Source organism: Osmia lignaria, chromosome 4 (genome assembly GCF_051020975.1).
Source record: "Osmia lignaria lignaria isolate PbOS001 chromosome 4, iyOsmLign1, whole genome shotgun sequence".
In the NCBI taxonomy this organism is placed as follows: domain Eukaryota; kingdom Metazoa; phylum Arthropoda; class Insecta; order Hymenoptera; family Megachilidae; genus Osmia; species Osmia lignaria.
Window position 1 is genome coordinate 10019256 of NC_135035.1, and position 24061 is coordinate 10043316.

Consider the following 24061-nt stretch of genomic DNA (forward strand, 5'->3'; position numbering starts at 1 on the left):
AGAACACCTTTGATCCTAAATTTCAAGTTCCTGAAGAAAAGGTGGCTGTTCCTCGTTATTTCGTAGGCGGAGAGGAACGTTCGATCGGGAATTCGAGGTTGTAATGGGTGCGATACATTCCGCATCGCCGTTAATGCGAGGCAACTTAATGTAAGCAGCGAGCGAAGGAATAATAGTGGCCTAGCCTACGGACATTCATTTATCTTAGTTTATTGCCAACTGCGAGGAAACAAACACCGTTGGAATACGCAACGACGCGCCATTAACCTCCCAGTCGCTTTGCTGCTCTGAAGCTTAACGGTTTGTCTCGTACTTTTATTCGGCCGAGTTTCTTTCTGCTTAATAATCACCCGATGATGCATCGTCATTTGTTTCTACGTTTCGAAACTTGCATTCGTTACATCGACGAGACGTTTGGAAAGTATTCAAATTAAAGAAATTGAATAGCGATAATCCGAGTCACGAGCTAATTAGGGTGCATCCTATCCTACCAAGCGGCTTCTTTAAAACAAATTAGACCAGGGTGCATCGCGGGAGCGAATAAATTTAGGGAATGTTTAAAAGAGAAGGAGTGGGGAACGAAACAAAAAAGGGGAAAAGCAAAGAGAAGAAGAGAATGAGGGAAAAATCGGGAAGGGAAAAATGTTTCTGGCACGGGATATAATGGACGCATTGCACACGAATATAATGAGATTTTACAGTGCAATTCACATAAAGCATTGGAAACAACAAAAGCTTTCGTGCCGTGGGGTTGAACGGAGGGACGCGGGGGCGGGTGTGTAGCGCGATAAAAATGCCTGCGCCTAAACACATTATTTCTCCGTAGCCCCGCTTCTGCTGCTCTCACCCTCTCCCCCGTAGCACCCTTGTATGCCGCGATCTCTGAATGCAAACTGTTACCCTTTACCACCACCTCGAGGCCACTTCTCTGCCTGTGTACTTTTTTCTTCTCTCTCTCCCTTTTTTTTCTTTTTTTTTATTTTTTTCTTTTTTTTTTTTAAATACGCCCCTCGGTCGCGGTATCGGGATTGCAGGACGTGTAAGCGTCTCATTAACGGTGCTTGCTTTCTTTTGACGAGCAATGCGCAGTTGATTACCACTCGAAACGCGGCGCCGGAACAAAAAACCTCCAACAGCGGAGACATTTTTGATTATGGGAACGCTTTAAACGTTGATAATTACGCCGGAAAAACGATGCCAGAGGGAGGATCAAAGGGCGAATATACAGCGGGTGGTAGAGAGTATTCACGGAGCAATCAATTTCAAACAACACTTCGTGAATACGAAGGTTTATCAACTAATTTTTATGAAGCAATCTTTGGATATTAAATTTGCAATATAACACTTATGGTATATCAATTCGAAGCTTGAATTTTCATGAAAATAATTACACAAAGGGTAAACACTGGGTAATTAGCCAAGAGCGAAGAGAAAAAGACCCATTGCCAGAATAGGATTTGAATTTTTGGAAAATCACGATGGATCCGTTCGACAAACAAGTGCCTAACTCCGTCTACCTGTTTTTTTCTGCTCCGAACTGTTTCCGGACCTTCGACTCTGAATACCCTTTGAACGCCGTCCAATAGGGAGTGGGATGCTTGAAAAAAAAAAAAAAAAAAAAGAACGAGGGACTGCGAGGGAAAGAGGAACAGAAGAAGAGTAATAGAGATGAAAGAATGGAGACAACGAACCGATGGACGGAGAGGGAAGATAAAAAAGATTGGAGGGTGCGTTTTGTCGCGCCGTCGATAAATTTTGAATGCACCCGACGGCGGAATTAGTAGCCTGTTGGGGTAATGATCAAAAAAATTATAAACAAAAGATTCCACGGATGGCGAGCCTTTTTCGTGGATCAGCGAGGCAAGCGGAGGAACGCTTGCGAAAAAGCTTTGACGGTGGTACGGTTTTCCCAGACCTAACCCATCCGGCTCCCATTGGTGGACCAAACCTACCGGCGCTATATTTAAAAATCGGCGCGTTCTCCCGGAAACTTTCTCCACAAAGGGAAGGGGTCGAACCGTTTACATCGAGTTTATTAAAATCGACTGGCCGCGAATATAAACCGTCAAACGTGGACGCGAGGTTTCGGCTGGGAATCGCATGGATTCTGGCCCTCGTTAAACTCTCCTTTTTTTTTCTTTTTTCATTCTTGCTTTGTACACTATTGAAATATTGAAATTGCTGCGGCACACTCGAACGATGGAACCAGCCGTAACGTTATACGTCTTCTTTTAATTATTTTTCACCATCGAACGAACGCATTGTTTATATACCATCGGCTTGAAACGCCGTTTCGATCTTTTCAATTAGTTTTATTGCATCAATTACTGAGTTATTAAAGACTAAGGGCGGTACGAAATTCATACTGGTCTTACAAGATGAAATATTTCCTAAATAAGATTTGAACTCCACGGATAAACGAATCAACGTTATTTTTCATTTATATTGTAAAATTTTTGTTTCATCTCTTTCGGACAGTATGCGGGAATGAAAGTCGTCTGTACTTTTAGCCGTGTATAAAATTGAATACTGATCAGCAGAAGCATTCTAAAATATATTCTAACGAACTATTCGTACATGCTTTTGCAATTTTATTATTGGAAAAAATTAGAAGAACCATGAATATTTATTAAAAAAGAAATCCCATGCATTTCGTTTTGAAATTGACGCTACTTTTAATTAATTAAAAATAACCGAGGATTATTTGTATATCCATATTGATTGATACACCGTTCAAATCTACGATCTGAATTTCAACATTCCTCGAGGTAGAACATTTATGAACCGAGTGTAATCGCAAGAAGGGGAAACTACCAAGGCATCGGGGTTAAGACGAACCAAAATAAAAATGAAAAAAAAAAAATAGAACAATACCTATCGTATCGATAAAAAGCACAGACGGATAACGGAAGGCTGAGCCGTAGCCCGGTTGCGTCAGCTTTCAAATGCAATTGATACGTACGGTGGATGATGCTGGTGCCGGCCGTGTTCGTAAATCCGCCCACCAACGCTACAGAGAAAGAGAGAGATTCATTATTTTTAATTAAACAAAACAATAATACGTTTATTAATTGATTAATTAAACATCACGTATGTATTACGTTGTTCCATCAACGGCCGCCACCCGTCGGTTAATCCACCCTTCGACCCCTTTTGGAACGTTCGCCGCTTATTACGCCGACTTTTATCCAGGGAGTTTCGCGGCAACGACCCGCCAACGGGAGGGGAACACGAAAAAAAAAAAAAAAATTTCGTTCGCTCGGTATCATTGTGTTTGTTCGGTCGGCCGTGATCGCGACGCGGGTTTTATCAATACCGCCGTTTTCGGAGGGATAATAGCCCGATTTTTTGCCCCCCTCCACTCCACTCCACCAGCGTCGCCATCCTGTCCACGACTTCTCATCGATCGGTAAATTTAATGAAGTTGTATCAGTTATCGAGCCAGCTGGTTTTTCTTGCAATTTCAGTAATTAATTTCTCGATTTACCGATGACGTCAATGGCTGTCACCCGCGGTTCCCAAAGTCTTTATCAGAAAATTCTGAATAATAATTAAGAAAGATTTAGCAAAGGTGCGTGCATCTAATTTACAGCGATCGCGGTCGAAGAAAAAAAAATTTCCAGCGGAAAAACGTCGTCGTTTCTGCCTTTAATATCGTTGGAAACGATCGTTTCGTGGTACAATGACGTTTGAGACTGTAACCAGTTCATAATGGCGGTAGCGGGTCGCCGGTGGCCGCGATAATAACATTAAGCTTTATTTAGGTGAAATTCAACTTTAAAACGTGACTCGCGATAATTATGCGAGAACGAAACAATGCCCGTTGCCCTGGCCTCGCATGATATACGTCTGCGGGTTTTTGCAAGACAAAGGCGTTTTATATCGCGCCCAACTTGCCCGCCGGTTTTCTATATACACCTTCGCTTCCTCGCACGCGCAAGCGTCACCGGAAGTTTATGCACTTCACGCGGTCGCGCGCCTACGGTTTGAGAATTGCCTTACAACGCGCCCGGCTACCTGTACCACCTCGTTCTACTCATTTTCTTTTTTTTTTTTTTTTCAATCTCGCCACACTGCTTTCGTTTCTAGGCTGGGAATATTTTATTTACGCGCTGCAATTGTGCGTCTGACACGAGTCTCTTTTCTTCTCTCTTTTTGGCGGAGGCGCGCGAATAAAATGGAAGCGTTTCGTCAAAGGTGTAAAACAACCCTTTGTTAAACGACTTTGCTGCAGGAAAGTAGCAACTTAAAGCTCTATGGCAGATCACGATCACATAAAATGTATATCTAGATTCGTTTCTTTATCTTCAATTAAAGCTGAAAGAAAACGTAGGAGAATAAAAGTTTCCAAGAATCGTCAAAGCTCAATTTATGAGTTAAATATGTAACAATATATTCGTGTAACATGTGTCATTTAGAAAGAGTTGAATGAAAATATTTCTAACGATTCAGTCATTCAGTGAAACAGCGGCAAAGGGAACAGCGAAGCCAAGTAAAGTGTCCGACGCGATAGTTTTAATAGTATTAATTCTCCAGGCGGAATTACTTTGTCGTTGAAAGGTAATGAGGGTGTCGCAAAGTATCGACGTAACAAGGCGAGAAAACCCCGTTTAACCCGGTGTTTCGCCTTATTGTGTTTAAAAAGAAAAAAAAGAAAGAAGAAAAATTCGCATTCTTGCCGGCGGTCGCTTTGCCGTTTCACTTTTATAATTACGAATTCGAGTGTTCCGGTTCTATTGGAAAGCGTCTCGCAGAAGAAGTCACAAAGAACGTTTCAGAAATTACGTAACCCTCTCCGTCATATTTTCCCTCCTTTCCCCCCTTCCCTCTTTTTTCTATGAAAACGCAGCAACGAATTTAATTACAACGATGTTTATACAAAAGTTTTCTTTCTGCCCGACTATGAGCCACGTTAATTAATTACGGAATATAAACGCGCAAGTTTTGCGGTAGCTCGAAGTTCTAGCAGAGAAATTAATAAGACACGATTCGATGAATTTTTCAAGTGAAAAAAGAAGCGTGAAGAATTATTACAACGTCATGGTGAAAATTGAAAGTGAGAGAAATCATGTGTTTTCTATAATTATACCCAATAAGAATAATTCAAAGAAACGTCTATTCCTAAAGTGAAATTACCGGTTTTAGAAGATAATTTCCAAGAAACGTTGCAGTCTTATGACACAAAGTAGCGAGATACATGGGTGCGGTATTCCATAACTCGTTCAGCAATCTCGCAATTACTACTCGCGGGGATAACGCGTTTCAAAATAACAGCTTTTCACGCCGGCCCTTCGACGAGGCAACAGTGTCGCTATTGTTAAGCAATATCCCTAATGCGATGTCAATTCATAAACAGGCACACGCGTACACGCCCGTATCCAACGCGACGTTCCTGTAAATGACGACTATCGAGAACCGTGTATAACTGGACGTTACACGGTCAGCACATAAACGTAGCTTCCACCGTTCCATGGACAGTAATTACACGTTATGCGTCCGCCACCTATCCACCCTCCATGGAAGAATAAAAAAAAATGTTCATGGCGTGAAACGTTCATTCTTCCCTGGCGTGTATCGGAATTTTTGCGATGACAACTTCACGAGAATTGATCGAAACGATGCATGAAATTATAGCGTGGAATGTTAAAAAATGGCAATCGGAGATGCGTACCTCTGAGCTTTGAGTTCGATGATGAAAATTTTTAGCTGCATTGTACGGAGATGCAGTCCATCCAACGAGACGAGACAGTAAAGGTGTATAAATTCACGTGCTCGAAGCAGGCTCGGCTCACAGTACACAAACCTCGACCGACACGTTTGAAGAACTGGAAACGACTGAGCTCCGACCCTGCGTCGAGCGCGTGAATTTGTAAACAAATACTGACTCGTCTCGTTGAACGGACTATAGTAGCAATACAAATATTACTAATTCAAAATTAATTTTAAAATTAATGAAATCACCCTCTTCCTATGATTACACACAGAAAAAAAAAAATTAGATAGCAGACACAGAAAATTTGTTCATCGACATCGGGGCGATCATTAATACGGGGGGTAGTCAGCGATAACCATTCTCAATATCCATAATTATTATCAGCGGCGGAAGCTGTTGGCAGCCCCACTGCGCCACGTGACTCATTCCTGTCGAAATAAAATGACAACGTTCATTTGCGAATGCGCGAAAGTGCATTATTTTTATTGGGTTTGTTAGTAGCCCGAATTGTCGGTGTACCGGTTAACGTATCTCGTCGGTGTGGGTGGTTACTCGCGGAGACGAGAAAGGGGATGATCGTGTGCGTGCGAGCGCACGCGTCAGCTTCGTTCTACAAGCTGGCTAAAGGGAGCGTGACAGATTCGTTGGGGGAGTACCGTTGCCGATGGACCACTCTCTTCCCTTCTTTTTTTCCCTCCCCTCCCACTATTTCGTTCCAGAGAAAAAACTGCGCCGATGTTTGGCAACGAACCGACGTGTCACAGGAATTTATCTTAATTTATGGAAACAAGAATCTTTTTGTTCGACGATTAATTATTCCCAGCGAGTCGAAGCGATTTCGCTGTAACAGAATTTAAATAACCCTCCCCTTGCACCCATCCGGCTTTCTGGGTGAAGAGTTTCTTCGGGCGAGTGACGCGAAATTGATTGGATCCAGCCCGAACGACGCTGCGAAAGACATATGCGTGGTAACTTGAGCGTTTAGTTTCATGCTTTATAAATTTGAGGGTTAAATAATTACATAAGGGGTCTACAAGGGAAATATTCCGTGTTCCGAGAATTTCAAGCGAAAATTGAAATGATATAATGCGACATCTTAAGAGGAGCCGAGAAGAAAATAATCTGGTATTAATTAAAAAAATCGTTGTTTCTCTCGTAACGGAATCACGCTAATCAGAGGCGATGTTTGCGTGGGCGCCAATCTGGTCGCGTAATTAAAAATTCGTACGACTGCTTGACTCGCCGCAAACTCGCGCGTTCCACCCTCCAGCAGGGGGGTTAATAAACGCAGAGTGTCGTTGGAACGCGGCAAAAAAATCGCGCGCACGTGGAAACGCGCGTGTACACGCGGGCGTTCTCGCGACGGGCTGCTTTAGGAGGCACAGTTTCGAGGTATCCGCTGCTTTTTGCGGATTATCCTGGCCGACACGGCTCGGCCGTGGGTCAGGCTGCCGGTGTGGCCAGCGAGGGAGGCAGAAAAAAGAAAAAAGAAAAAGAGGAAATCAACGTAGCAGCCGCCACTTTTCGGCTCTGGCTATGCAAATCGCGTTTCGCCGCGTAACGCGGCGATTACGCCCGGTTTTGGCGCGCGAACCGCGCGTGCAGCAAACCGTCGTCGTCGGAAAAAAGGAGTGGAAAAGGAAACAAAAAAGGTGGTTCGCCTGGCCGGCAGGGTGGCAGGTGGCGAGCGGGAGGGTAGCTACGCGCGAAAAAAAAAAAGTCGCGAATGTTGTAAAAATCCGGGACCGCCAATCGGCTGCATTGTGTCCAGCCGGCGAACAATACCGACGGCGTTCGGGTGACTGGCGCATTTTCCTGCGAATTGGCCGGTATTGTTGGATTTTTCAAATTGTATTTTTAGCTTACGCAGGGACAAAAATTGCCTGTCGTCGGTGAGTCCTTTTCGGCCACCCTTCGCTGCCGCTAACGTTTTCGGTGTCTTTTTTTTTTCAGCGCCAGGGTTGTTGCCTGCGGCTGTCGCGGATGAATCTGTGCAAATTTCCTGGTTTGCAAAACGCGATTCCGGAAAAAATAGTCGATAATTGATGGTTGTTTTTACGAGAACATCGGATTATTTTCTTATTAATTTCAGAAAAAGGTACGATCTTCATTGTGACAAATTATACCAGCAAGAAGATCCATCGAAATATTTGATCGGTTGCCTTTAATATCCTAGCAGGGAATTTAAGATAGAATAAAACGGAGCATCGTTTCCTGTTTACGCGAAGCAAGAGTTCGAAAGAAGCCCGACAAGAAAAGCACCCTTCCCCGGTTCGTTCTCGAATGACAGTCAAACGCTACAACAGACCCATCCCCGATACAAGGAGTCGCGGTACAGCCGCTTGTCTGCGCCGGGCATTCCTAGAACAGTAATCTTATTAAATTTACATATTAATCAACGGATTTTAATTATCCCCAACCCCCGCCGCGAGAGGAGAGGCTTGCCGAAAGAACAGGATAGAGGGTGGCGGCGGAGAAGTGCGAAGGGTAAAAGACAGAGAAACGATAAGGGGTTGAACGGGTGGAACAAAGACGGTGAAACTGTCAGAGGAAGCTGAAGGGAGAAAGTTAATGGTGGTTGAAAAGAGATGGCTGGATAAAGGGGGCATAGATAGAGACAAAGAGGGAGAGAGAGGAAGAGAGACAACTCCACCCTTGTGCGGCGGTAGCGGTAGCGGTGGCGGAGACCGAGCCAGCTCTCGTAATTTACATTAATCCAATAATTGCATGGAGGTTTCCTAATTAGAAATTCAAATGAGGTGGTGGCAGGCAGGCACAGCCAGCCAGGGCTACCAACTCAGCAGTGGGAGAACACCATCGCCAGCGAGCAAAGTCCGTGCACATCGGGCGATCGTACGTCGACTGGCCCTGGCCTAACACGAGTTTCCACGATGCCAGGATGGGCGTTAAAAGCTACCCGAAATTCTCGAAATTCGGGATCCAATAGTTCCTCTGTTACGTATACCAATGCTAATATTGGTTGGAGAATCCATAGTCTTGTCATTTAATCATTTCTTCAAATAATATATTACATAAATCAAACGAGTGGATAAGAAACAGTAATTTATGTTAAATGAATACGGACAAAATTATATAATTATTTTAAGGTCTATGTAAATTTTTAAAATTTTTCAATATAATTTACTCTAATATATGTAACATCTAAAATTCTAGTTTTCAAGTCTTTCAAAACATGGTCTGTTAATCTATCGAAGTCTCATAGTGAAAATAAGAAATCGAGTTATTGCAAAGATAAGGATTCATAGAAGAAATCAAAGTTTTCAATCGAAATTGAAAAGATGTCGGTTTTCTCCGGAAAGAATTGAAAAGAGGGAGCGGAGATTCAGGCGATCGGTCGGTCGAGGGCAATTTCAGTGCAATATAACGTTGTCCATTGGTACGTCCCGGTGCGTGTGGTCCTTTTGTTGTCCCCGGAGGGATCCCTCGGCAAACCTAACACGTCCCTAATATCGTCACAGGTTCGTCCCTCGTCCGTCAGTCGGAGCATATCGTGACGCACGGTCGAACCGTTCCTGATAGTCCCAACGTGGCCGATTAGCGAAAGTGTCAACCAGTGAGCGCGATGCGTGCATATTATTTGCACTAGTTCTCGCTTAATCTTCCCCTCTGTTGTTACAAACCGTTCCTATCTCTTCAGCATCTCTTTTCCACCCCTTTACCACGTAAGAAGGAACAATGAGGGACAGCTTGTAACTGATAGAGTGAAAATAAGTGAAGGAGGGAATATAGTCTTCTGGTACGATTTTAATCAGTACCATTATAAAATGTAACGATCTATGGGTGGTAATGGAGGCGTATCACTTTTACGAGCGACGGAGGGAACGGCTATTACGAAAGCCTTTGCAACTTTATTCGCTGTGATAAAGGAATACCTAGCTGGAGTAGTGGTTCTCATTTCCAGATGAAAAATAAACAATTATAAAAAAGGGTTAAATAGCGAAGAAATTTTTCATATCGAACCAAAGATAAGAAAAATGAAAATCTTCGTCTCACAAGATTCTATAGAAAGCACAGGATCGAAAGATCTTGCTGAAACTGGCTCGCAGTGATTCCGGGTCACCGAAGAGATCATCGTCTATTCCCATTGCGACAGGTCAGCCGTGCTTCGTCGAAGGAACTGCACGTGCAATTATGATAATGGCGAGCGTAGTCGAGGCGCCTAACCCGTGCTAACTCCGTACGTTAGTTCTGGTAGTTCTGATATCGTCTGTGTTTAAACAGCCAGGCGGTGCTGCGGCAACCGTCGTCGTCGTCGTCGTCGTCGTCGTCGTCGTCGTCGTCGTCGTCGTCGTGGAAGGGGTCTCGGAATAGCGAAGGTAACGGGAAGACAAGGGGGGTAGATGGTGGTGTTGAGGGTAGGAGGAACGGGTTGAACACGAACAAGGGAGGGAGAGGAGGGGATCCGGCAAGCTGGATGGAGGGGTACGAGGCTACGACGGCAAATCTACATAATATAACCAACTATTGTTCAAATAGACGGCGCTCCGCAGATTCAATTACCATTGTGATACAATTAATGTTGGGAATTTCATCAATTCGAGTGCCGGGCACGGCTCTTACATATGCATAGCAGAATCGAACGTGGGCACGGATTTCGCGGCCGCGAAGAAAGTCGACGACAAATATTATTCAAACGGCTTTGCTGTCTAATCAGCTACCGGGACATAGGGGATCGTTTCTGGGATTGGGTCTCTTCGTATCGCGTTTGGGATCACGGTCGCACCATATGGATAGCAGTGCTATGAATATCGAAGAAATACTTGTCGATGAATAGATTTTTCAAAAAATCAAAAGGTAGATGAAACTCAATCGCAAAACAGAAAACTGTTGAATGTAACTTGAACAGCGAACAATAGAATTCCCCGAGCTACGTTCTTTGAAACATTAATCCACCGATAGGTTACACGATCGACCCGGCGCACGCTGTCGTCGGGTAATACCGAACAATTATCGTTTTCACGAAACAGCGGCGTATTCGGTGTTGAAATCACGATCAAGGTCTACCCTCACGGATAATACGTAAAAATGATAACGACGCGTTATTCAATTAGATTATTTTCATGGGACGCGTAGTAATTTCATTGCGTGCGACGGGCAAAGCGGGTGGAAAAAGGGTGGGAACAAGGACAGGGGGATAGGGTGTTTTGAGTGAATTGGAGAGCTGGACGCCAGAGGCGGGGCGATGTAGGCGCCGCATCATTGCCGGACGTTAATCGCTGATATCGTTGGCCGAATTAAGCGGTATATCGAGAGCTTTTAGAATTAATCGTAAACCAACCGCGGCCCCGAAAACAGATCGCTCGTATCACGAGGCTCATTTCCAGCGTCGAAATTGAGAACCACTGGGGTTGGGCTCGCGTGCACGGATCCATATAAATTCTAATTCCGCAATCAGCGGTATCCAAGATAGTTCTAGGCCGATCCTAGCCGGCTAATTCCAACTACCTAACACACGCTGCTCGCGCCCTACCTCACCAAACCTTCTTATATTTGCCCGACAGTTTATAATAGCCATAATCAACGGTTATACCAATCCCACGATAATAATTACCGAAGCTGAAACTTTCAGCTTTCGGCCCGACGGCCGTGCACATGTGCCCGCCTATCCACGTACGTGTGAATTCTCCTGTCTCGTGCGGCTAATTCGAAGGCACACGCGTCCTAAACTCCTTCGGTGATTAAATTTCATTTTCGACCCGCGAACAGGAAAGAAAACGGGCGTAAAGGTGAAAAGGGGGTACGCGAAACTAACACCCGCATCGTCGAAAGCGACCGATCAATCGTTTTCCACAAGTATCGATTCCGCGTCTTCCTGTCGTCACTTTGCGAACGTCTTATTCGCCTTTGGACACCGAGATTGCCAGCGTGGTAATCTGGCGAATCATTAAATACAATTAAGACCGTCCGGCGAGGCAGACGGACGGGCTACGAAACTCTGCGAGACAATCGTGACTGGCAATTCGCCATCAACGTAGGGAAAAAAAGAAGAAAGTTGGTAATTATATAGAATAGGGTCCACCTTGTTGTTAGGCTGACCTTGTTGTGTGTTACAAAGGTGAACGTTCTCGGTAACTTTGTAGGAGGTTACATTAATGTCAATAAAATTAAAAATAAAAATAAAATTTTGGAAAAATGTTTTAACGATTGGCAAGAAGAATTCGTATGAGTGTACATGTATTTCTTGTATCCAAAGGGGTGGGGAACCTTGAATTACTGAAAATAGGATGGATCGATTCGAGTCGAAGCCAGCCAAGTTTACTAGACACTCGGGTAGGGGACGAAGGGAGCAATTTTCAACCCCTGTTGGTCTCCTAGAATAATCGATCGTATAATTATCGTGATGTACCTGCTAATGCCGCGAAAATCAGCCCCTCGCAACGTCCGCCGTGCCGTGCAGACGGCGGGTTAAGCGTCGGTAGTAGGAGCACATGGTAATTATATCACCGACTAATGGATATAGTTAATTGCTAATTATGAGGCCTGCCGAATGATCGATAGTACCGTGAGGCATCGCGGTGCCCCCCTCGATCGTTGGTTGGAAACGACAGGCAAGGGCCGGGGGATTACCAAGAATGTCATTCTGGCCTACGCTCTGCTACCCTAAGCCAACACTGTTCGTTCTCCCTGTGTAAATTAGGCTACGTTCGACGGTGATCGATAATTCGAATTGATAGACGATTCGAAGCTTTTCCAAATTTCATCAGATTTTCCCTCGCATCAGCTTCTACCCATTGGATCAACGGTAGTTTTCTATTTTCGAAGGACTTCATTGGCGAAGAATGTTAGATCGAACAATTTAAATAATTTGTATTCGTTAATTATCATTTCAAATTGAACGATTTCGAAAGAGGCTCGCCCAAGTGACGAGAAATTATACTTTCATCATTGTACAAGGATCGTGTGACGTGAACGCAAGAAATTAAAAGTGAAACACACTCAGACTGGCGCGAAAGGTGAACGTTAGCCTTTGGGCTCGACATAGTAAGCGCGCGTCTTTGCTAAGCCAGTTGCCGCCGACTTAGGCGAAAACGTCAAAGAGCGGAATAATGTTAGAGCCTCGATCCAAGGGAAGGGACTTTATTAGATCGACAAAGTCCTCGTTTGCAAAGTGTCTTTCTCGTCGAAAACTGCTATGGGGTGTTAACGGCATGGCGTCTGGCGAAGGTAAAGTTCAGGCGTAAAATCAAAATTCTACCGTTTACCAAAAATCAGAAGATTTATTTTTAATTTCCTAATTGATCTTTCCGATCCTCCTAATTACGCTACTGACCCAAACAGGAAATCCTGTATAAAATGAAAAATCTGAAAATATCTATCATTTCGTAATTGAAAATTTTCATGATTAAACGTTTGAGTGGTAATGATGTTTGGCTCGCGCTACAGGAAGCCTATAGTAATTCGTATAAGGAATAACATTATTCCGCGAAGGCTTATTATACACGGCGACCGATTTCCTCGCAGTCCTTGAGTTACACAATCCTGAGCCAAGTAAGATCATTAGCAGATGCCTCGGTGTTAATGAGCGTAATTCTAGATGTTCCAACGATACTGCCAAGCGTACTCGCGGTTCTCTGCTAAGACGATTATTCCAGCTACGTTCGCCGAGGCGGTAAAGCAAGGAGTACGGTCATAAGTAGGTATCTGCTGGCCAATATAGTCCGCGAGGAAAAAGGTTAATCGGTACCGAGGTTTCTCCATTATCATCGTCAAGGCTGTGAAACTTGACTATCAATGTCGAATCAATTTTCCGTCGTCGTTCAAGGCGACGCGACGGATGCATTACGGGACGGGGGACGAATTAACTCGCTCGTAGTTTTCATTGTGCCGCAACGCGTAACGGCTTGCTGGTTAATAATGTTCCGTTTTCTCTCTTCGCGGCTGATCCTTATCGGAAATTGACGCTCAAAATTACGCTTGCCACGATGCCGTTTCCCCTACGTGAAATCGTGTCTGCGTGTGCATGCAATTTAACCGTCTTCTCCTTGGGGAGTTCGCTTATATACGCCAGCGTTTTAACCGGAGGATACCGATTAATTAATATCCTCGCCTTTCATCGTAAGTGATTTCGCGGATACGTCAAATTACAAAACGAACGAGAGAAAATCTTTTTCTAACTTCGATCTTTGACACGAATATCATCCTCGTTCCTTGCTCATTCATCTGCTAATTGCTCTCCGACGTACATTAATTAATCCTAATTCCATTCGTAAATTGACAACTCATTTCACCCAATTGAATCAACTCGTTGGTAAATCAGACTTCTCGGAACTTGGTCAAAATTCTCTGATACTTATTAATATCGCTGACTTGCTATTTATAAAATTTTATATCGATAACATTCGAAGAATCATACTTTCATGAAAACGGATGAAAGCCAAGGATTCCCCGTAAAAATTCCATCCACCATCAGCGGAGATCAACGACGTTCTCCTACCAGCGTTTAACTTGAACTTGCGATTCAGCGAATGAAGACGCCATTATTAAAGGAAATGTCAAGTGTCGGAACGCTAAGTGCGCGGATTAACGCACTCCCATGCATCTCTATTGCGCCGATTGCCGGCACTCGTTGTCATATAGTAGCTTTCGAGTCTCTCCGCGAGATTGACCGGATTTACCAGGGTAATAATAATTCATTCCCCTGCTCTTTTCCCCCACGAGCAACGGCAAGTGGATCTGATCGCTTAACATGTGCTGAACGTTGATGACTTCTGGGAAGCATCTTCACGGCGGTTCACTTACAGACGTTGCCGAGGAAAACGTCAGCACATAATTACCGCAACAACTGCGATGGCCGACGAGGCAACAATACGAGCGTTCCTCCTGGCCAACACGTTCGTTCACCCTTCTGTTCCGGTAATTCGAGCCCTCTTCGTCGCTTTATTTCGATAGAGTAAATTTGTCACTGCTTCTCGACCGAATTAGAATTCTTATTAGCGTAGGAAGTACGAGTAGGTTATTTATTGAGATGGGAGGCTACCGTTAGGTTGAATTTAAAGAGGTATTTGGAAAAATCAATCTTTTTTTGCATTTTCTCAAAGTGCGTATCTTCAAAAATATCTCTGCCAAAGAATATTCCGGAATTCGTAAAAATAACGGAGTTACAGTGTTTTGAAGATTATTAAAAAGAAAAGCATCAAAATGTTAGATTCCGTAGAAACTTACATTTCGGGGTACACCTGAGTCCAGCCCGATCCTGCGAGGGTTAATAAAGTAGGAAGCGAAGGACGAATCGCGTGAGCAAGCGAAAAAGGAAAGAGTAGAGAGAGAAAAAAAAAGGGAGCAACGGACCAGAAGAGCTCGACACTTCGTACAGGACCGAGGCCACGGTCGGTTTAATTAAGTTGCTCGAGCCTGGCAGAAGTTTCGTCGGGTTTGTTTCGAGGCGGTAGAGATGGCAGTGTACAGCGACACAAATAAATTTTCCCGGAATGGCATTGTCTTTGAGGTCGACACATTTGCGGAATAATACTCGATAACTCCGGGGGCCGAGGAGAAGTTATATTAGGATGGCTTAATTAACCCCCTACCATACCCTCCCTGATCCCTCCCCCCACCAATTCTATCACCCTGGCATTCTACACCCCTTTCCATCCCCACCAACACGCGTTCCTCTTTCTCTGTCTCCGCTATTCTACGCGTCTATCCTTCGGGATACCCTTCAACCAACGACGATATAGATGTCTGCTTCGACTCATTATGGATTCCTTATTACGAGAATAGATTAACGGATTAAATCTTAACCGACGACAGACGGGGTGGGATCAGGGTAGAGGAGTAGTTAATTATGCCGCATGTTTGGTGATCTATTTTCGAAAATTCTTTTTCCTTTTTATCGCGTTAGGTAAAAATTATGATAAATGTAGGCATTTTTACGGAAACAGCTATCACTCGCGCTCAATCATTGTTTTAAAAAAAGAAATCGCACTTCGCGACGAGACGCGAAGACTTATAATTATAATTTATAGTAATATGACTTATAGTATAGGATTTCCACCCTTAAATGGTACCATAAAAAGAAAAGAAATTTAGGATAAGATGGAAAGAAGAATCTTTACTGTAAATCGTGAGAAGGTTGACGTATCCGGGAAATGGATGGCGCGAAAATTAATACGTTCCAACAGTTTCCCGTAACATCGTAACAGTTTCCCGATCGCGGCAGGTCCCTCCTTTCACCTCGTAAAGTCGGATCGGTAATACGGAACACTATTTATTCCCGAAGTTTCGAAGGCTCGGGTGAGCCGAAAGCAGCTCACTTCGAGGTAATTACGAGGATTCGCCGTCTTTCTCGTCGTCGACGACGCGCCGGCTATCGGTGTCTCTCTTTCCTTGCCTGTGCAAAGTATACGACTGTCTCGCTCCGGCACGCCGATTCTATCGGGCATAATTACCTTTCGCTGTCCCTCTCGGATAATCATTGTAACACCTAAGCACCCTACCTAACCTACCGGAGCCTAGCCAGCGTTTCCAGCGTTATTCGCCATCGATCGACCGCCCTGACGACGATTTCCGTGCTACGACGTGGTCATTGCTGCCCGTACGACTAGATCGTTTCGTTAACGATTACAGTGTCACTCGGCCAATCTAGGATTATCGCTATTTCGGTCCGGCATGCGACTAAACTCGCGCGGCAAACTATCGGTATCTCTCCTGCCACCCTCGCTTCGTACAAACACCTTCTAAACCACCCCCGCTTTCTTCATTCTTACACTCGGTATCCTTGATTTCTCCAAGATTTTCAAATCTTTTATTTTCTATCGCGAAAGGGACGAAAGAATTGCTAATTGAAAGAAAATAAAATAAATGAAAAAGAGATATCAATTTCTTAGAGAATGTAGAAGGACTTCGACGAAGTGTTTCTAAAAAGTACACAAAAGAAGAATCGCTTTGACCTACTGTCTTCGAATCGCGCACATCGGTTAGCGAAAGATCGATGACTTTTCAGGAGAACGAATCGATCCTAGCTTCAGTTTTATCGATCCCTATTCAATGAGGATACGCGCAAGCCGCGCGACGCATTAAATCATTGAAATTTATGCAGCCGGGCCCAGTGCGCGCAGTATCTTTCACTTTTCATTACGGGATCATTTGTCATGCGTCCGTAGATCCCTTATCACTGGCCGATCATAAACAACCGAGGCATAAATTTCAACTTTCGCGCATAACCTGACGGCGAAGCATCGACCGGCCTGGCGAGAAATTTATTACTTCAAAATTCACCGATCAGCACACGTTTTCATCCTACTTCCTTCGATGACAAACTTTTTCTCGCGTTTCTTCCTCGCGATCGTTGAAAGAACTTTCGGTTATTTCGACAAAGGCGTGGGACCTTCGTTTCACTCGGACCGTGGAGCTCGTAAAACTTAATATAATTATACATAAAAAATATCGTGACCAGGTAGCTGGCTGAACGAGGCAAAGTGAATAAAAAAGTGCTCTTTATTACAATGAGCTTTAATTAACGCGCTCGCGCGCTATACGCTAGCACCGCTCGTTCGCGTAGCACACTTTCTCAACTTTAATTTACAACGTCTGAAAGCGCACCGGGTCGCGTTCGTTACATCGTTGCCGTAAAGGCATAGACACATAATTATGCGACGGCAGGTGAACGAACCCCGAGACGCTGATTCGTCCACGGACCATTGAATCCTTTCGATGGAACATAGAGACCATGCGAATTCGTAAATGATGGATCCGCGTGCGGTTCCATGTTCTGTCCTGTCGATGCCGGAGGAGGCTGGTGACGTCAATGATATTCGACGTGTATCAATGCGAATGGATCACGCAGACTTTAAATTTAAAAAAAATACCAGGGGAAAGGGTTTTTTCTAAAGATGAGATATCAATAAATTTTTGCACCCAAAAATGGGATAACTCGTATCAGTATCAAGATTCGAACGGTTCAGGTACAGGTTGCGTTGTAAGCTTCTGATCTCATCCCTCTCCCTTCCGCTTCCTATCGCCGTCTCGCTCGCTCCTGGCAGCGAGAGATATCAATTAGCACTACGTCCTGGGGAATTAATCTCGGGAATTAATATCGCGACGTTGCCAATTAATTTTCGTTAATTTCGAATCAGCAGTTTCCAGAGCAGTGCCAGTGCGGCCCCCTAACACAAATCCCTATCGCTTGGTCCGCTGCTGTTCCGAGAGTTAGCTAACTGGTCGGATAGAGACAGCAAGTAAGACGAGCAAGCGACAAAGAGACACGTATGAAGAGAGACGCTGTGTAGACACTTCCACGAAAGTTTCACGAGCAACCTGGCTGACGCGTCGACCATTTTCTTGCTACAAACCCGAGGATCGCGTGTTGGCGTTTATCAAAACACGCGTTTAATCGCGGCCCGTGTGTCGCCACGGGCGTCGAAAGTGGTCGCACCGCTAGCTGATTTCAAAAACTCCCGCCCTCGGACACTTCCAGGAAGTTCGAACCAGATATTCGACGTTCTCGTTTGAAAGGAAGGAATTTCGTACGTGGAACGACCTCTTTTTAGAAATAACGAGGTGGTCAAAGGTGATCCAGATTCGTGGATCTGGTTTAATTCGAATAGTTGCGAAACGAGGGCAGGAAGATTGTAGATATCTTCTGTAGAACGGTTTAGCGGTGAAAAAATAATAATCTATTTTTCGTCTCGTCGCAAACTGCCTCCTTTTTAAAAACCAATGAATAACAATTCTCGCTTGTCTTTTTTATAAGAGAAGAGAAGCACAGCCGCCACGCTGCGACTCCCACGCTTCAGTATTTTATATATTTGAAAAATTCAGAATACTCTGATTTCCCATGAAACCGAACACGACCACCATTTACCAAACAGCGAAAAATTTGTCGCACACCATCATTCTTAAAACAGCACACGGATAAAAAACATTAAGCACTCGATATCTCATGAAATATTACTCGCGATCCCCTCGCACCACCTCTCCTTCATTTACAAATTGAACGAATAACAATGAATCACCTTTATTCCACAAAATGGAAGCGTATCTCCATGGCTGAACCTATATACACGATGAAAAAAAAAAAGAAGAGAGTAGCTTCGATAATGTTGGTAGCTGGCGGAGGGATCGCGATAAAACACACGAGAAATATTAGCATAAAAATTTGCTGCTGGTGCATGAAAAACGATTGTTCTTTGGTGGGCCGTGAAATGTTCGTCGCGAAAGGTTGGCGAAACAGGGCAGGAAATCGCGTGTTTCTTGCGCGATTCTCGCCGAGGGTGGCCGACGACCGTTTCGTTTGCGTTTATCAAAACACACATTTAATTATTCCGCGCATCGCCGTGGGCGCCGAAAGTGGATACCCGGTGCTCGCTTATTCCGCGCTTAATTCACACCTGGAACCGTGACGGACCGACTAGACCCGCTTAAATTAAAGCGACGGATAATAAAAGCGTTAGCTCGTTGGAGCCGCGGGTTCAGCGAATCTTTTCCTCTTTTTTCGCCCCCCCCCCAACACTTTTTTCTTTTCTTTCTGTCTCTCCTTTTATTTTTAATTTTTGTTCGCTCGTTTCCGTTACGTACGTACGGGACGCAAGTTGCGGGTCGTTGCAACTTGCCTTTTGTTTTCCGCGCCCTTGCCGAGCTTTTAAAAACACAGGAATGCGACCGCGAACATTCGAATTTCAGGGGTGGTTCGCGGTCGCTGAAAACTGTGCCATTTACGGCCCCGCAGTTAATTGGGAAACTGGGCAACATAGTTTGCAACTGAATCCAACTTGATTCTCCGGAGAGCACGGCTTTTCAAGGAATATTTTCTGTCTTCCTTTCTTTCCATGATGAGGATTTTTCATAAGTGTTACATGATAAGAAATTCAAATTAATTTTTGATATAAAAGCAAAAATTCTTGTAAATTAAAGTAAGAAGAATCGAAGCTGCTGAAATGTTGGCAAGAATTTTTCTAAATGAAATTTCAGAAGCGATAGGACAATTTTGAAGTACGGTTTCGACGGAAAGGCAAGCTGTGACTTGAAATTGAAATACGCCTAGAGAATATGTGACCGCGGAGGAGATTACGCGGTGGTTACACGCTTTAAACACGCACACGCGTCTCGGTTCGCGCGAATTCACGCGTGCGCACGCTGCTCGCAGCCAGTTAATGAGACACATTCACAAAGTTTGCCCTACGCCGAGACGAGTCGATTGTACGACGAGAATTAGCTTTTCAATTCAGCTGGTCCCGGGCCACGGCGAACTTACGGCTCCAAAGTTTCACTGAATTTAAATACGTCGTCTGGATAAGTCGTGCAACATGTTCGCCACCCTCGTCCGTGTCGTTTCCTCGTGTTTTCCACCCTCGATACGCGAATCGAACATTATTTTCCACGGATCACTCGATGGGTTAATTTTCCAAATTAAAATTCAACGCGTTCGTGAATTCCGACTAACAAACGTAAATGAGATCGAAGATGGGGGTGGGTTCGATTAGCCGGCACTCTCGTTACTAAATTCCAAACAATAAAGGACAGATGAAAGGGAAGAAAGAAGAAAGGGGTGGGGTAGTTCTCAGCCGCGCCTGGTAATGGAACTTCGGCCGCTTTTATAAAACGCGGGGGTCGGTCTTTCTTAAATAATGAGATACATTTAATCAGAGGATTAATGAACGCCAAAGAAGTGGAATGAATTATGAATGATATTTATTCGTCGAGCACCGAACCGACTTGGGAAAATGATAATGCGAATCTTCGTCACGATCGTAATAATAATAGCAACAACAACAACAGCGATGGCGACAGGCCGAAGGAGGATAGAGCGAAGAAAAAAAAAGGAGAGGAGGATAAAGAAGGACGATAATAAAGGAGAAGGCGAGGCACGGGAACAATAAGAAACGTGTTCGGTAGAGGCAGAGTTAAAAGAGGGTGGGTGGGTCGAAAGGGGAACGCGAAACTTCGTCTCTCGCCTTTATTTGCATAAAATCGTCGTAGTCGACGCCTTCGAAGATAATGAAATGAAACTAAACAAATAACGTGGATGCTAAACATTAATTACATTCACCGTGGAACGCGAAGAGAGAGAGAGAGAGAGTGTAGCTAGGGGTTTCGTGAAATTAAGAGACGTTCAGCGAACGAGAAGAGAAAAGGGATGCTCGACCGGTTGAAGGGGTGGTTGGAAACATGACCGAAAAGGGAGAACCCCTGCAGAGTGGCGAATTAAGAAATCGTTTAAGAAGTTTATATCGGCGTATGCTGTCAGAAAGAAAGGGTTGAACCGCCCACTTTGCGAAATACACTAACTACTGCATTTTAAGTAACGCACCTCTGAAAAACACCCTTCGTTATATTCATAAATTCTGATTGATTAATTAAATTTGCCTTACTTAGGAGCTGCCCGGATTTCAAACAGAAAATTTATTTCCATGGTAATTTACAGTTCTACAACACGAGGGAAACAACCCTTCGATTCAATAATGATATGGGAAACTGTACAAGTACGACCGGGTGCGCGTAAGAAAGTCTTACAAATTAACACATGGCGCAAGCGAAGAGGAAAACATACGCGGAAGGTTTTCAAATATTAACTTTGAAATTGCCTGCTGAATTTACTTTAACGAATCTATTGTGAAATTCATTGCGCGATGCGTGCATTGAAAATACGTTGAATCTAACTTCTCGAACAATATTTAAAACACTGATCTAGTATTCCTGCCCCAGGGAATCGAATCGTCGAGTCTCAAACTCAAGTCACTTATACTCGCGAATCGAAACGAAATGTCTCGTTATTTTCGAAAAAGTTTCTCGAAATAACCGGAGGTCCAGCCTCGCGAAAAGTATGCTCGAAGAATCGGCACGGAGTCTCGACGGATTTCTGCAAACGATAAAACGCGCGATGGCAAAGTCGTGCCACGTCTGACGGGGTAAAAGAGTACGAGTTATGCGATTCAGAGATCCTCACGTACGGATGTATGATAGCCACTGACCGTTGCATTTCGTTGGGTATGCATTTACGAGCATGTTGGACCTCTTTCGCGGAGACATTGATGGACAAGCGCAGCTTATATGGCTACTCGAAGAGAGAGAGGCCTGGTCGTGGCCGTTTACATATTTATGTTATGACTCCGCTTCACTCGACTTAATTGACGGAATTGCCATAAATTTGCGAATATCGCGTGGACGAAGACGACGGGGACGAGGTGGACGTCGTACATATATTTATTTCCCTACGTGTGTACGTGTATCTGGGAAACAGGAACGAATTCCAATGAATACCGATTAGGAGAGACCCGTCGGTCCGTTCGACGATCGTTTTCGTTATCCAAGGGTTAGGTGGGAATTCCAAAAGACGGGGGCTGTAATTGACGGAATTCCGGCGAGTTTTGACGAACGTCCGTGCTTTTACCCGGTGATCGATACCCGTCGAACGTTGTTTTGTCCCCTGCGACTGGAAACGATTCCCGGATGTTTCCTCCGAGTTTTCGACGACTCGAAGAACGCTAGAGATTCGGTAAGAACGATGACGGTCGGATGTTTGTAAGCTCGCGGACGAATTGTGAAGATTATCAGCGAACGATTGAACTTCCAGTTATGCGCTTCGTATTTCAATATTATAAATAAAAAAAGAAAAAATAATTAAATAAAGCTTAGATAAAATAAAAATTTTCAAATTTTATCTTTCAAATGTCAATTTTCACAACGGGAATATCAGCATAGAAATTAGGGGTTAAAGTTCACCATGAAATATCCTGTAGAGGCAACAATTCTTAAGATCCTTAAATTTATACGATACGTCATTGTACAACGATTACTTAGCCTCTGTTCAGCGGTCGCTTGAGATGCATTCCAATGTATACCGATTAAGAGAGGCCAGGGAACGTCGTCTGGTATCCGAACGTACGTCGACTCGATGGGAATTCGAAAAAGTCGCCGGTTTATCGTATAGGTTTAACGGGATTCGCCGGGAATAACTCACGTATTCGGTTCCCCGGCCAACAGCATGCGATCCAGCGTTTCTCTTTAATTGAATCGGATCTACATATCCGGATGGCTCCATTCGTCCGCGCGTACCACACGGACGATCCCGTAACGAAGGCGGACACAGGGTCGCGTGAAAAAATGGACATTTGCCAAAGCGTTTATCTTCGTACGATCTAGCTTTTAAATTTGCCCGCGATCATTGCTTGCTTCCAATTTCTCCTCGCCAGCTTTTATTGAAACATTATCGCTTCTCTGCTGTTGTTAATCATACACGAACGATACAAGGAATAAATTTCACTTGAATTTCACCCTGGCTCTTTGTTCTAAGAAATGTCATAGAAGAGTAATAAATTTTCAAAGAATCCTCTACCATTTTTCAAATATCGTTGAAATTGTATTGAAACATTCCCATCTAGATCACCAGTTCCAGATTTCATAGAATCAGGATATTGCAATTTTCAAGCATTTCAGAGAAAATTTCTTCGGTTTCGAGTAAAAATGTAGGCGGTTTCGTATGAAGCGGACAGATTCACGCTGCGAAGACGCGATAGTGACGTTTCCCGAATGATGTAGACGGGCATAAAGTGGACAAACTAGGGTCATTTGTCTGCTATCCTGGGAGGCTGCACTCTCTACGATGCCGGAACATCGAGAGGGCAGCGAGAGAGGGAACGGGCACTGGTTTATTTCAGGGATAATCCAAACAAATGTACTCGGTGGCTCGCGAGTAAATAACATGCAAATGCCGTAATGCTGGTTGACCGATGGTCTCACTCGTCTCCGTCCTTGGACGTGCCTCGCGAAAATCTTTCTCCCTCTTTCTCTTACTTGTCTTTCTTTTCAGAAATTCCTTTCTTTCTTTGACCGCACTGCTTCAGCTTTCGATCATCCAAAAATTGTTTATCAAATAATTATTAATTGCAATTTGAAATTTTAATTTGAAATTATTTTCCAATAAAACGCAAAAAAAATTTCCAGTGATCTTTTATGAATTTTCCAACGTTTATATCATCGATAGAAAAAGATCGTGCATAAAATACGAATTCACAATAAAAACGTACGTTTGTAATTGATGAAGACCCGGGCACATTGGAAATGCGACTTACCAGTGTTCGAATTAAAATGCAAAATTCTCTTGCCGACCATTCGTTTTATTAATCAGCAACGAAAACAAAATGCGAGCCGGCGTTTTCCATGAAATAAAAGTCCCATTATGAAATGAATAAAAATTTTTATGGAAATCGATGCTGCTTTTCAACATAATACGAATAGGTAAACACACGATCCGTGCGTGGCGCATTAAATTATCAGTCTTCTTCGACGCTCGAGCGTGGAAAAAAAAAGCGATATTATATTCGAGGGAGAAATTTTATAATATTTATATTCGTTCGTGACGTTGCTTTTATAAAAAAAAAAAAAAAGGAA

General features: G+C 43.9%; 1 protein-coding gene across 9 annotated transcripts in view; it reads right to left on the reverse strand.

Annotated features, from left to right (window-relative positions):
- The window catches only part of pdm3 (POU-domain protein pdm3), a 124147-nt gene that overhangs the window by 29304 nt on the left and 70782 nt on the right, over nucleotides 1–24061 (reverse strand). For 6 of the 9 annotated variants that reach the window (XM_034322830.2, XM_034322825.2, XM_034322826.2 and 3 more), the window contains exon 3: nucleotides 2963–3010. The exons of 2 other annotated variants lie outside the window; for them this stretch is intronic. In XM_034322830.2, the coding sequence (XP_034178721.1) occupies nucleotides 2963–3010 (48 nt within the window). Of the gene's footprint in view, nucleotides 1–2874; nucleotides 3012–24061 lie in introns of those variants that run through there. One more of the 9 variants, XM_034322835.2, reaches the window with a different exon arrangement.